Genomic DNA, 12,367 nt, shown 5'->3' with positions numbered 1-12,367 from the left:
TCTATAGCTAATTAAACCTAATTAAAAATTGACGTTCATTTGATCAGCAGAAGTCATGAATATTATTCCCAGAGTATTAACCCTTCTCAACCATGTATTGCTGATTTGGCTCGTAAATATAAGTGGTTAATGAGTCACAACAATACTGGACCAGGAAGAAAAGGAAACATGTCATATGGATGTGGTTGTGGAGTATTCATAGGGACAAAGTCGTTTGTGGGCATTGCTATGTGACTGTTTTATCGGCAACTTGGTGTGTACGATATTATGGCCAGCTGACAGGGTGCTTGGCTGTCACTATTAGTCTTATGAATGCTATTAGCATGCTCAATTATTCTGCTGCATTTATTTACGCAAGAAGTGAGGAAGAACACGCTTCAGCCTAGTCATCAGTGCTGCAAGGCTGCAGTGCTAACCACTGAGCCACCGTGGAATTGTCCAATACTTTGATATGGATAGGTCATCAATATCAGATCGGCACCCCCAGTGACTAGTGGTCATTCCCGGGTACTGTGGCTCAGCTTCTATTCACTTTGAGCTTCAGAGCACCGGAAACGCGATGATGTTTCTGCTACAAGAACTAAGATGTGGATGCCAAGATGTTTTTAATCTCACCAATAAAAATGGAGATTTCACACCCTTGAAGCTGGAATCTCCTTTTCTCTATCATGATATGAAATTCCACATCAGTGACAGCAGTTCTATTCTATTACTTTTAAACTTTTCAATAGACTGGGTAATGTTTGATGCCACCAGCTAGAGGGCGGATTGCTTTATTTTCTGAATGATTGTTGCACATAATTCCTATTAATGTCTTCTGCTGCCCCCTGCAATGTCTTTACCTGCAAGAGTGAAATGCCTTTGAAGCAGTCCTTCCTCCACAAGTCTCTTGGAGCTTAATTATTCCGGGTAACTGATGTAATCAGATAGAAGAAACCTCATTTTTCCCAGCAGGGACAAGCTTCTAGCTCAGGTGGAAGATCTCCTTCCTTACTATGTCACAGTGCAGCTGCAATAGGAGAGTTTCTATGCCCCCTCCAGGCAATGTGACCCTTATTCTAATACTAGTTTGCTTTAATGAAATGTCTATGAAGTCAGGCAACATTATCACTTAAATCTGTTCAACCTTCCCATTCTCCCTGCGGCATAAATGCCTGCATTGTAAATGAGGATTGTAGTCCTATGGCTCGTTCGGGTCGTACTTCACCAATACATCTGGCAGAAACAAAGGACTCTTCTGTAGGAGCCCAAAATGCTGTGATGTTATAATATTAGAATTCTGTAAGACCTTTAGTATTTTGTCTAAATGTATTAGTTTCAATGTTTTAAAGTGTTTACATTTCTGAAGTCTGATAAAGTAGTCACTTTGATTTCTGAGAGATCTTTAAAAGTGAAGGGTAATTCGCACAGTAGCACCCTACCTACAGTCTGTCATTTATGGTCGGTTGGCCAGAAGAGACGCTGTGCAGAAATAGCGTAAAAAGATTTAAAAAAAAAAAAAAAGTTTTTACCAAATGGTAGAACTTGTATAAAAAACCAAAATCCGATAATGCTCACCTTCACTAGGTCCAGAACCCGCTCTCCGCTGCTTCTTCTGTCTCAGTATTTTGACTGCACTGGTGATAAAGTGACAGAAGCAACTGTGGAGATCCAATGTTGGACGCGTTGATGTGGTGAGTATAACTGATTTTTGGTATTTTTCGCAAGTTCTATCATTTGGGAACCACTTTTTAAAAATTGGAAACTTCTTTAATGAATGAAAGCAGCGTTTTAAAAGATGGTCTTATTTGTCAGATACTCACCAACCGTACAGTGATGGCATATCCTAGCAATATGCTTTAATTTTATACACTAGGAAAAATGTACCATATTTATTTTTCTTTTGATTTTCCAATAATCATTAATGGAGTTTCTAGTTTTGCGTCATATCTTAAGGCATGTGGCAAGGCTTATTGAAGGGTCGACGGTGACTTTTAGAATTGCTATGTCCAAAATATGGGTGCTAGAGTTCCAGTCCTCATCCTCTCTGAAGAGGCTATATGTATCAGCATTTATTAAAGGGAAGCTGTCAGTAGGATCAACCCTCCTAAGCCATCTATATGGGCATGTAGGACATAGGAAGCTGAAAAAAATGATATCTTGATCTCTGCAATCCGATGTCGTATACCAAATAAATAACATTTTTCTTATATGCAAATGATTAGTGTCCGGCCCATAGATCTTTAGCAGCTCATTTACATATAAGATAAATATGGATTTCTCTGGAATAAAACATTGGATCACAGATATCAAGGTATCATTTTATTTAGTTTCTTATGAACTGCATACCCATATAAAATGCTTAGGAGGGTTGATCCTACTGACAGATACCCTTTAATATATTTTCGCATGATGAACATTTATTACTTTTCATTACTTTTCGCAAGGATTTCCAACCACTTTACCTCCTCACCAAATGATCTATGTGAAGAGGAGCATATATGATATAATATATATAAGCAATTTGCATTGTAAAAAGGGAACTAGAAATCAGTAGATGGCAAAAGTTTCAATTAGCTATATGGCTAAACGAGAAATACTGACTTTAATAGACAAAACACCTTTCATCATTTTTGTTACAGATTTAGGAAGTGATAATGACGTATATTTTATTTTAAGATCTCGTGGTAACATCAGTGTGCCCGTGGTAACATCAGTGTGCCCTTGGCATCATTGTTAAATGATTGACTTGGTGAGGACAAATTACTGGATCTTTTTTTTAATTTTACAGCTAAAAGTAATAAATTAATAAACTGAACTGCTAATCTGTTGTAAAATGCTGTGATATATGTTGGAGCTACAGTGGGTACAGAAAGTATTCAGACCCCTTTAAATTTTTCACTCCTTGTTTCATTGCAGCCATTTGGTATATTCAAAAAAGTTCATTTTTTCTCATTAATGTACACTCTGCACCCCATCTTGACTGAAAAAATGTAGACATTTTTGCAAATTTATTAAAAAAGAAAAGCTGAAATATCACATAATATCATAAGTATCCAGACCCTTTGCTCAGACACGCATATTTAAGTCACTTGCTGTCCATTTCCTCTTGATCCTCCTTGAGATGGTTCTACTCCTTCATTGGATTCCAGCTGTGTTTATTTAAACTAATAGGACTTGATTTGTAAAGGCACACACCTGTCTATATAAGACCTCACAGCTCACAGTGCATGTCAGACCAAATGAGAATCATGAGGTCAAAGGAACTGGCCAAGGAGCTCAGAGACCGAATTGTTGCACGACACAGATCTGGCCAAGGTTACAGAAGAATTTCTGCAGTACTCAAGGTTCCTAAGAGCACAGTGGTCTCCATAATCCTTAAATGGAAGAAGTTTGGGACCACCAGAAGTCTTCCTAGACCTGGCCGTCCAGCCAAACTGAGCAATCGTGGGAGAAGAGCCTTGGTGAGAGAGGTAAAGATGACCCCCAAGATCACTGTGGCTGAGCTCCACAGATGAAGTAGGGAGATGGGAGACAGTTCCACAAAGTCAACTATCACTGCAGCCCTCCACCAGTCGGGCCTTTATGGCAGAGTGGCCCAACGGAAGCCTTTCCTCAGTGCAAGACACATGAAAGCCCGCATAGAGTTTGTTAAAAAACATATGAAGGACTCCCAGACAATGATAAATAAGATTCTCTGGTCTGATGAGACGAAGATAGAACTTTTTGGTGATAATTCTAAGCGGTAAGTGTGGCGAAAACCAGGCACTGCTCATCACCTGCCCCATACAATCCCAACAGTGAAACATAGTGGTAGCAGCATCATGCTAATGGGGGTGTTTTTCAGCTACAGAGACAGGACGACTGTTTGCAATTGAAGGAAACATGAATGCGACCAAATACAGAGATATCCTGGATAAAAACCTCTTCCAGAGTGCTCTGGATCTCAGACTTGGCCCGAAGGTTCACTTTCCAACAGGACAATGACCCTAAGCACACAGCTAAAATAACAAAGGAGTGGCTTCAGAACAACTTTGTGACCTTCTTGACTGGCCCAGCCAGAGCCCTGACCTAAACCCAATTGAGCATCTCTGGAGAGACCTGAAAATGGCTGTCCACCAATGTTCACCATCCAACCTGACGGAACTGGAGAGGATCTGCAAGGAAGAATGGCAGAGGATCCCCAAATCCAGGAGTGAAAAACTTGTTGTATCATTCCCAAGAACACTCATGGCTGTACTAGCTCAAAAGGATGCTTCTGCTCAATACTGAGCAAAGGGTCTGAATACTTATGACCATGTGATATTTTAAATTTTCTTTTTTAATAAATTTGCAAAAAATTTCTGCATGTTTTTTTCAGTCAAGATGGGGTGCAGAGTGTACATTAATGAGAAAAAAATGACCTTTTTTTGAATTTACCAAATGGCTGCAATGAATCAGAGTGAAAAATATAAAGGGGTCTGAATATTTTCTATACCCACTGTATATCATAGCAACATACTACTATTAAAATGTCAGGTTTTTGCCATGTTAAAAAAAAATCATACCAGAAAAAAACATTTCATAAGCTGCAGCCACCGCCATCAGGGGCTTATCTACAACATTCTGTAATGCTGTAGATAAGGCCTGTTTCACACTTCAGTTTTTTTGTGTCAGTTAAAATCCGCCAAAATAGCGGATCCGTTGCTAACTGATGTGAACGGATGCCACCGGACCGTTTTTTTGACGGATCCGATGAATGAAGAATTTTAAAGGAACTGCTGCCCGGGAAGGAGAGAGAGAGAAAATATTTTTTCTGTCCGCCAGAAATGATTTCGGGGTTAAATTTCCGGCTGACTTCATTCTTCCGGGCATGCGCACTATAAAAATGTGGCTCCTGCAGCAAAAAAAAGTCGCATGGTCCGTCCAGGCATCTTGGCTGACGGAAAAAAATTGACGGATCCGCAAAAAAACGGATCCAACGGATGGCCATCCGTCAAGATCCGCCGGTAATGCAAATCAATGGGGAAAAAAAACGGATCCGCATAAAAAATGGCGGATCCGTTTTTTTGCAAAAATGGCGGATTTTGACTGATGGTCAAAAACGGAAGTGTGAAACAGGCCTAAGCCCCCGATGTAACCTGAAAGAGAAGAAAAACAAGTTATATTATACTCACCCAGGGGCGGTCCAGGTCCGGTTCGGGTCCAGAGGGTGTCACGGTCCAGATCCAGCGCCTCTCATCTTGTAGCGATGTCGACCTCTTCTTTGCTTCTTGTCGCGGCTCCGGCGCAAGCGCACTGATCTGCCCAGTTGAGGGAAGAGCAGATTACTGCAGTGCGCTACAAGATGAGAAGTGCCGGATCTGGACCGCGACACCCTCCGGACCCGGACCGCCCCTGGGTGAGTATAATCTAACTCGTTTTTCTTCTCTTTCAGGTTACATCAGGGGCTTATCTACAGCATTACAGAATACTGTACAGTTGTGGCCAAAAGTATTGACACCCCTGCAATTCTGTCAGATAATACTCAGTTTCTTCCTGAAAATGATTGCAAACACAAATTCTTTGATATTATTATCTTCATTTAATTTGTCTTAAATGAAAAAACACAAAAAGAATTGTCCTAAAGCCAAATTGGATATAATTCCACACCAAACATAAAAAAGAGGGTGGACAAAAGTATTGGCACTGTTCGAAAAATCATGTGATGCTTCTCTAATTTGTGTAATTAACAGCACCTGTAACTTACCTGTGGCACCTAACAGGTGTTGACAATAACTAAATCACACTTGCAGCCAGTTGACATGGATTAAAGTTGACTCAACCTCTGTCCTGTGTCCTTGTGTGTACCACATTGAGCAGGGAGAAAAGAAAGAAGACCAAAGAACTGTCTGAGGACTTGAGAAACCAAATTGTGAGTAAGCATGAGCAATCTCAAGGCTACAAGTCCATCTCCAAAGACCTGAATGTTCCTGTGTCTACCGTGCGCAGTGTCATCAAGAAGTTTAAAGCCCATGGCACTGTGGCTAACCTCCCTAGATGTGGACGGAAAAGAAAAATTGACAAGAGATTTCAACGCAAGATTATGCGGATGTTGGATAAAGAACCTCGACTAACATCCAAACAAGTTCAAGCTGCCCTGCAGTCCGAGGGTACAACAGTGTCAACCCATACTATCCATCTGCGTCTGAATGAAAAGGGACTGTATGGTAGGAAACCCAGGAAGACCCCACTTCTTACCCCGAGACATAAAAAAGCCAGGCTGGAGTTTGCCAAAACTTACCTGAAAAAGCCTAAAACGTTTTGGAAGAATGTTCTCTGGTCAGATGAGACAAAAGTAGAGCTTTTTGGGCAAAGGCATCAACATAGAGTTTACAGGAGAAAAAAAGAGGCATTCAAAGAAAAGAACACTGTCCTTACAGTCAAACATGGCGGAGGTTCCCTGATGTTTTGGGGTGGCTTTGCTGCCTCTGGCACTGGACTGCTTGACCGTGTGCATGGCATTGTGAAGTCTGAAGACTACCAACAAATTTTGCAGCATAATGTAGTGCCCAGTGTGAGAAAGCTGGGTCTCCCTCAGAGGTCATGGGTCTTCCAGCAGGACAATGACCCAAAACACACTTCAAAAAGCACTAGAAAATGGTTTGAGAGAAAGCACTGGAGACTTCTAAGGTGGCCAACAATGAGTCCAGACCTGAATCCCATAGAACACCTGTGGAGAGATCTAAAAATGGCAGTTTGGAGAAGGCACCCTTCAAATATCAGGGACCTGGAGCAGTTTGCCAAAGAAGAATGGTCTAAAATTCCAGCAGAGCATTGTAAGAAACTCATTCATGGTTACCGGAAGAGGTTGGTCACAGTTATTTTGGCTAAAGGTTGTGCAACCAAGTATTAGGCTGAGGGTGCCAATACGTTTGTCTGGCCCATTTTTGGAGTTTTGTGTGAAATGATCAATGTTTTGCTTTTTGCTTCATTCTCTTTTGTGTTTTTTCATTTAAGACAAATTAAATGAAGATAATACCAAAGAATTTGTGTTTGCAATCATTTTCAGGAAGAAACTGAGTATTATCTGACAGAATTGCAGGGGTGTCAATACTTTTGGCCACAACTGTAGATAAGCCCCTGATGGCGGTGGCCGCAGCTTATATAACAAAAAATAGGTAACAGATTCCCTTTAAAAATTACGTTGCATCCCATATTCGAGCAGACCTTGAGTTACCGTATGTAATACAGTCGAGAATTACATTTACAATTTTGCAGGCTACAGAGTAAAATGATTCTCTAAATGGTTTAAATGTTTCTCTTCATGATCACTATACCTTCTCCAAACTTTAAATCAAAAGTACAAGTGAGCGTAAGGAACTTGGTATTAGATTTTATCAGAGTAATATGCTTCTTTCTCCATTTGAGACATTTTCTACCCCAACCCACCACCTGCCTACTGAACTCCTCATTCAATATGAAAAACTAAAATTACGTTTTACGGAGCGGGTAGGGGGGAGACCACAGTGAGGCACATGCAGAGAAATACAGTCCAAACATTCTTCAGCTTTCTAATAAGTGTTGCACTCCAGTGCTGGATTCACAGCTACACAGTCCAGTACTGTTGCATATTGTTTTCATTGCTATTGATTTTGTCATGTGCTACATAGAGTTAGAAGAGCAGGAGTCCCTTGTATTTCTGTGTTTTTTTTTATGTGGAGCACATCAGAGCAGCTAATCTCTGTTAGATAATTTGGGCCTGAAGAGTGGAAAATTGAGGAAAAAATGCACAGCAGCTTATTCTGAAAAGTTACTTGAAAATGTAGGTACACTTTAAGCTACTTTTTAGCTTGTCTTCATAGAGCTCCAGGCATTGTACAATAATGTTTTTTTTTTTTTTTTTTTTAATTAACTGACCCCCTCTATTAAAGGAGTCCAGGTAAATGGTTAGGAATCTGCTTCCAATAGACAGGTTCTTCAAATGGCAATGTGGTCTAAGCCTTGTTTGTCATGGCTTTACAGGAAAGTTGTGTCACACACTGTTTATAGTTGACAGTTTTCTATATGTATGGTCCTGTTCAGATCACAGTAAAAGTCTATTTTTGACATATGGCAAAAATCTCCTGGTAGATTTGCAAAGTGTTCAAAACTTACCGTATATCAAAATATATTTGTATAGCTCTACCCAGTATAGGTCAAAACTCAAGAGTGTCAAAATAAATCCATTTATTCTTACTTTTTCGTGGTAAGCATAATATACTGGAAAGGTATGCAGTAATATATACTGTGTGTCTATATACAGTCGATATATAAAGTCTGATAAATGCCAGGTTTTTGACATGTAAATAAAAAAAGTCATACCAAGAAGAATAATTGGAGAACTTTTTCCACCTTTTATTGTCACCCAGAATCTGTACAATTCAATTGGAAAACAATCTACGGTATTTGTCTTTTGCCACCCCCAAAAATGTGAAAATAGTAAAATAATGTGGTTGCATAAATACTTTGTGCTGAAGGTAACCTTTGAAATTATGACATTATATAGTCTCTTTGAGTAGGTGTTTAGGAGCATGGCACATCTAAAATTGGCAACCTTTGCCCACTCTTCCTTGGAGTAATGCTCTATATCTGTTAGAATGAGACAGCATCTCCTGTGTAAAGCCCTCTGTGATTTTCTTCTGGCGAAGCCATTCTTTTGTTGATTTAGAGGTATGCTTAGGATCATTGGGCTCAAAAGTCAAATTCCTCTTCATCCTCATCTTTTTAGCAGAGGCCTGAAAGTTTTGTTGGAAAATTGACTGATATTTGGAACTGCCCATAATTTCTTCCACCTTGATTAAATCCCCAGTTCCTCCTATTGAAAGACAGCCCTGAAGCATAATGTTGCCTCCACCATTCTTCACTGTGCGTATGGTGCTGTTTGAGTCAAACTTATCTTTTGGAATTATGGCCAAAAACTTAAGCCTTGGCATCATCAGACCATAACACATGCTTTTGGCAGCATTGATTTAGGTTTTTGCAAAATATAGCTGGGCTTGCTTGTTTTACATTATAAACAAAAAGGCTTCTGTTTTGCAACCCTATCCCTCAGGTCAGACATGTGAAGAACACAGGAGATTGTTGTCACATGAAGTACACAGCCAGTACTTGGCAGAAATTCCTGCAGCTCCTTTAATGTTTCTGTGGGCCTCTTGGCAGCCTTCTAGATCAATTTTATTTTTGACTTTTTATCAAGTTTTGAGGACATTCAGATCCGTGTTGTGCAAAATGTAAGCCACCATTTGCTTGTGTTTCTGTTTTAGAATGGTTGATTATTAGTAAGGTATCCCACTCAAGGCCTGTTGGAAATGGTTGGTTGTTTTTCTTCTCCAACCGTAGTTAATCTTCCTCTCCTTTACATGTTTGTGTTTAAATAGAATGAGAAATTTAAAAGACTTGTCCTATTGTAAAAACGGTGTAAAAATGTAGACCTTAATTATATACCGATGGTGTCCCGATCTCCCGAAAACTTGCTCAGAGGTAGTCTTGTCACGTTTTCCAATCTTATACGTTGAAAGTTATGTAAGTGTAACATTTGTAAATTTTTTCCAATGTCAGTACCTAGTGGAAATCACAGTTTTCTCTTTATCTAAGGTTCGGGAAGAAATGCTCTTGGATGCACTGATCACTAGGAAAACTGTTACCGTTGGAGAAAAACTTATCTTGCCGTACCGTCTGCCAGAGGTAGGAAAATATAAAATATTTTGGAAATCTATAATATTCTCTGATACATCAGTGCAACAATTTTTTTTTTCATTTTATTTCTCAGGCTGTTACAGTCAGGGACTCTTTGGCGAAGTCTCTTTATAGCGCCTTATTTGATTGGATTGTCTTCCGCATTAACCATGCTCTGCTCAACATTAACAGCAAGGCGATAGATGAAGGAAGCCAGGTGAGGTGGCAGGAGTATGCAGACATGGCTCCAAGGTTGCACTAAAGACCGAAAAGCTATAATTCTAACGACTAAACAGGTGGATAGGATAGTAACCTCTTAGGCTGTCTATAAATATGTAATTACTAGTGGCTTTTTTAGAAATGAAAGTCTGCTTCCAGATAGGTCATTCTAGTCTGAAATTCCTTGCAGACTCCTGAGAGGTCATTGCTGTCAGTGACAGCTGCTGCTGCCGATCTCCGCTAACCTGGGCTGTAAATATGAGCTTGTCATCAAAATCTGATTTGTTGCTGTTGGTTCAGCCACATTCTGTGAGGAGGGTCTGTCACACTCATCTTCAATTCTACTAGCCCTGCTTGAGACTCATCAGTAGGATATAAAGTGAGCATTCTGTGATATTTGAAGTGTTTGGCCTTTGTAAGCCACATTGCTATGTTCCCATCACGCTTATAATCAGGGCATGTGCATAAAATGGATGGGTGTCATCTGTTGCCCATGGGCAACAATTTTAAAGCAAAATATGTTGTTTTTTTCCTGGATAAAGCTGTATGGGAAACCTTATATTGTCTCAAGTTCACGAATCTCAGTTATCAGCTATCTCAGTAATAATGAACAAAGGGATTATTAATTTTATAGTGTATAGCTTGTTGCTTAGGTTGACGGCCACCCTGCAGCTACAGCCAGCCTGATCGGTCACCTAGGCGAGGGGCACTTGTCGCAAGCAGGCTCTATGCTTTTTAGCTTGCTCACGTCAGGATTGCTGTATACAGCCAGCGTCAGTCCCCCTGTGCCTTTATCATGCTGCTGAGGCAAAGCTACCCCTGCTTGCAACCTGGAGAGAGCACAATTCTGACCAGCAGTGCGATCTTGCTGCTGATCTGAACTGTCACTTTTCAGAAGGGCACACTTATTTGACCTCTGTTGGGATACTGTAAATTTGTGTCCTGATCTTTCCAGGCTCACACCCCAAACTTACATTACAAGGTCTTTGATTGCTAACCAGCACTAGCTTTTAGCATTTTAGAACTATACTTTTCTAAAGGCCACATACACTTTCTTCAAAAAAAATAATGTCGGAGTGAAGGATAGGGCTGTCTATTATTGCAATGGCTGACACTTTTTGTTTTCTGGGGAGAGAAGCCGCTGCCACAGTTGCCTGGCAGCACCTTTTTTCTCTCACAGTTGGAAACCCAATAATATTTGGCCGACACTTGCTGTCCAAACTATGGACAGAGTGCAACAAAGTCTGGCTGCCCGGTGGCAGACACATGTTTCACTCTTTCAGAGAAAACATAGTTTGAAAAGTCGACTGGGGACTATAGGGAGAGATCTGACAAGTCCAATAACATCCCCCGCCCACTTCTTGCGACCCTACTACAGTTGATTGACATGCTTCCAAGATGTTCACCGACTGCGAGGAACATGGACTACATGTGCCATCTTCTCCCAGATTCTTAGGCTACTAATGGGAATGTCCTAAAAATGTACTTCTAGTTTTGTAATAAGTATGTTTCTTTTCTTTTAGACCCTTTCTATCGGGGTCCTTGATATCTTTGGCTTTGAGGATTACGGCAGCAACAGCTTTGAACAATTCTGTATTAACTTTGCCAATGAACGTTTGCAGCATTACTTCAATCAGCATCTGTTTCAGCTGGAGCAGGTTTGACATTTACATTTTTGGCGGTGGGTGGAGGCTGATTGAATAAAGCGGCAGGGCTGGCCACTGAGTGTGTCTGGAAGAATGTGATAATATCTCTACGCCTGGCCTTGACTGAAGAGATGCACTAAATATATTCATTTCCTGGAGTATGATTCCATAATTGAATAAGATTCATCACACGCAGCATTCAGCTCCTTCTCCTAAATGGTTTTCAATTTAATTTAAGCAGTAATTCAATAATTGTTTTTTTTCCAATTAAACTAGATGGCACGTTTCTTCTGGAGTTTGTGTCCTGAAGTGTCATTCCATTGCAGAAACATTTTGTGATTTCAGATGACTCCTAACATTTTGTATATGTTCAGAAACTAGCAATTATTTTTGCTTTAGCAACCATGCATGGTAATGATTACAGTACATTCAGTAAGGCTGTGTGCACATGGTGCGTTTTTGCTCCGGTTTTTCCACACGTAATTGGCCCAAAGACGCTATGCCAGCATAGTCAACGAGAATACTGAAGTGCTGTGCACATGATCAGTAATTTTCCTTTCCAGATTTGTGCTGCTTTTAAATCCGCAGCATGTCAAATGTTTGTCATTTTTTTCACCCATTGACTTAAATTGAGTCAAATACAAGCAAAAACGCAGGTATAGAAATGTTTGCGGATTTGCTGAGTTTTTGCTTGCGTTTTTACGGACTTCCTAAGGTGTTTTCCATGCTGTCATCTGTGTGATAGCGCAAGAAACACCAGTGGCTCTGATCTGCCGTAAAATCATTACCGCTGGTCAGAGCGTTGCGGGGTCACGCTGTCAGATATCAGCATGAGCCCGCATCTGTGA

At 40.4% G+C, this 12,367-nt stretch overlaps 1 protein-coding gene across 6 annotated transcripts in view; it reads left to right on the top strand.

The window, feature by feature from the left end:
* The window catches only part of MYO9A (myosin IXA), a 167,393-nt gene that overhangs the window by 63,479 nt on the left and 91,547 nt on the right, over positions 1 to 12,367 (top strand). For all 6 annotated transcript variants that reach the window (XM_073579431.1, XM_073579427.1, XM_073579430.1 and 3 more), the window contains exons 9-11: positions 9,574 to 9,663; positions 9,749 to 9,871; positions 11,397 to 11,531. In XM_073579431.1, coding sequence (XP_073435532.1) covers positions 9,574 to 9,663; positions 9,749 to 9,871; positions 11,397 to 11,531 — 348 coding nt within the window. The remainder of the gene's footprint in view (positions 1 to 9,573; positions 9,664 to 9,748; positions 9,872 to 11,396; positions 11,532 to 12,367) is intronic.

The sequence above is a fragment of the Dendrobates tinctorius genome, unplaced genomic scaffold (genome assembly GCF_039654945.1).
Source record: "Dendrobates tinctorius isolate UK_male_01 unplaced genomic scaffold, ASM3965494v1 ptg000062l, whole genome shotgun sequence".
NCBI classification, from domain to species: Eukaryota; Metazoa; Chordata; class Amphibia; order Anura; family Dendrobatidae; genus Dendrobates; species Dendrobates tinctorius.
This window is presented reverse-complemented; position numbering and strand designations above follow the sequence as displayed.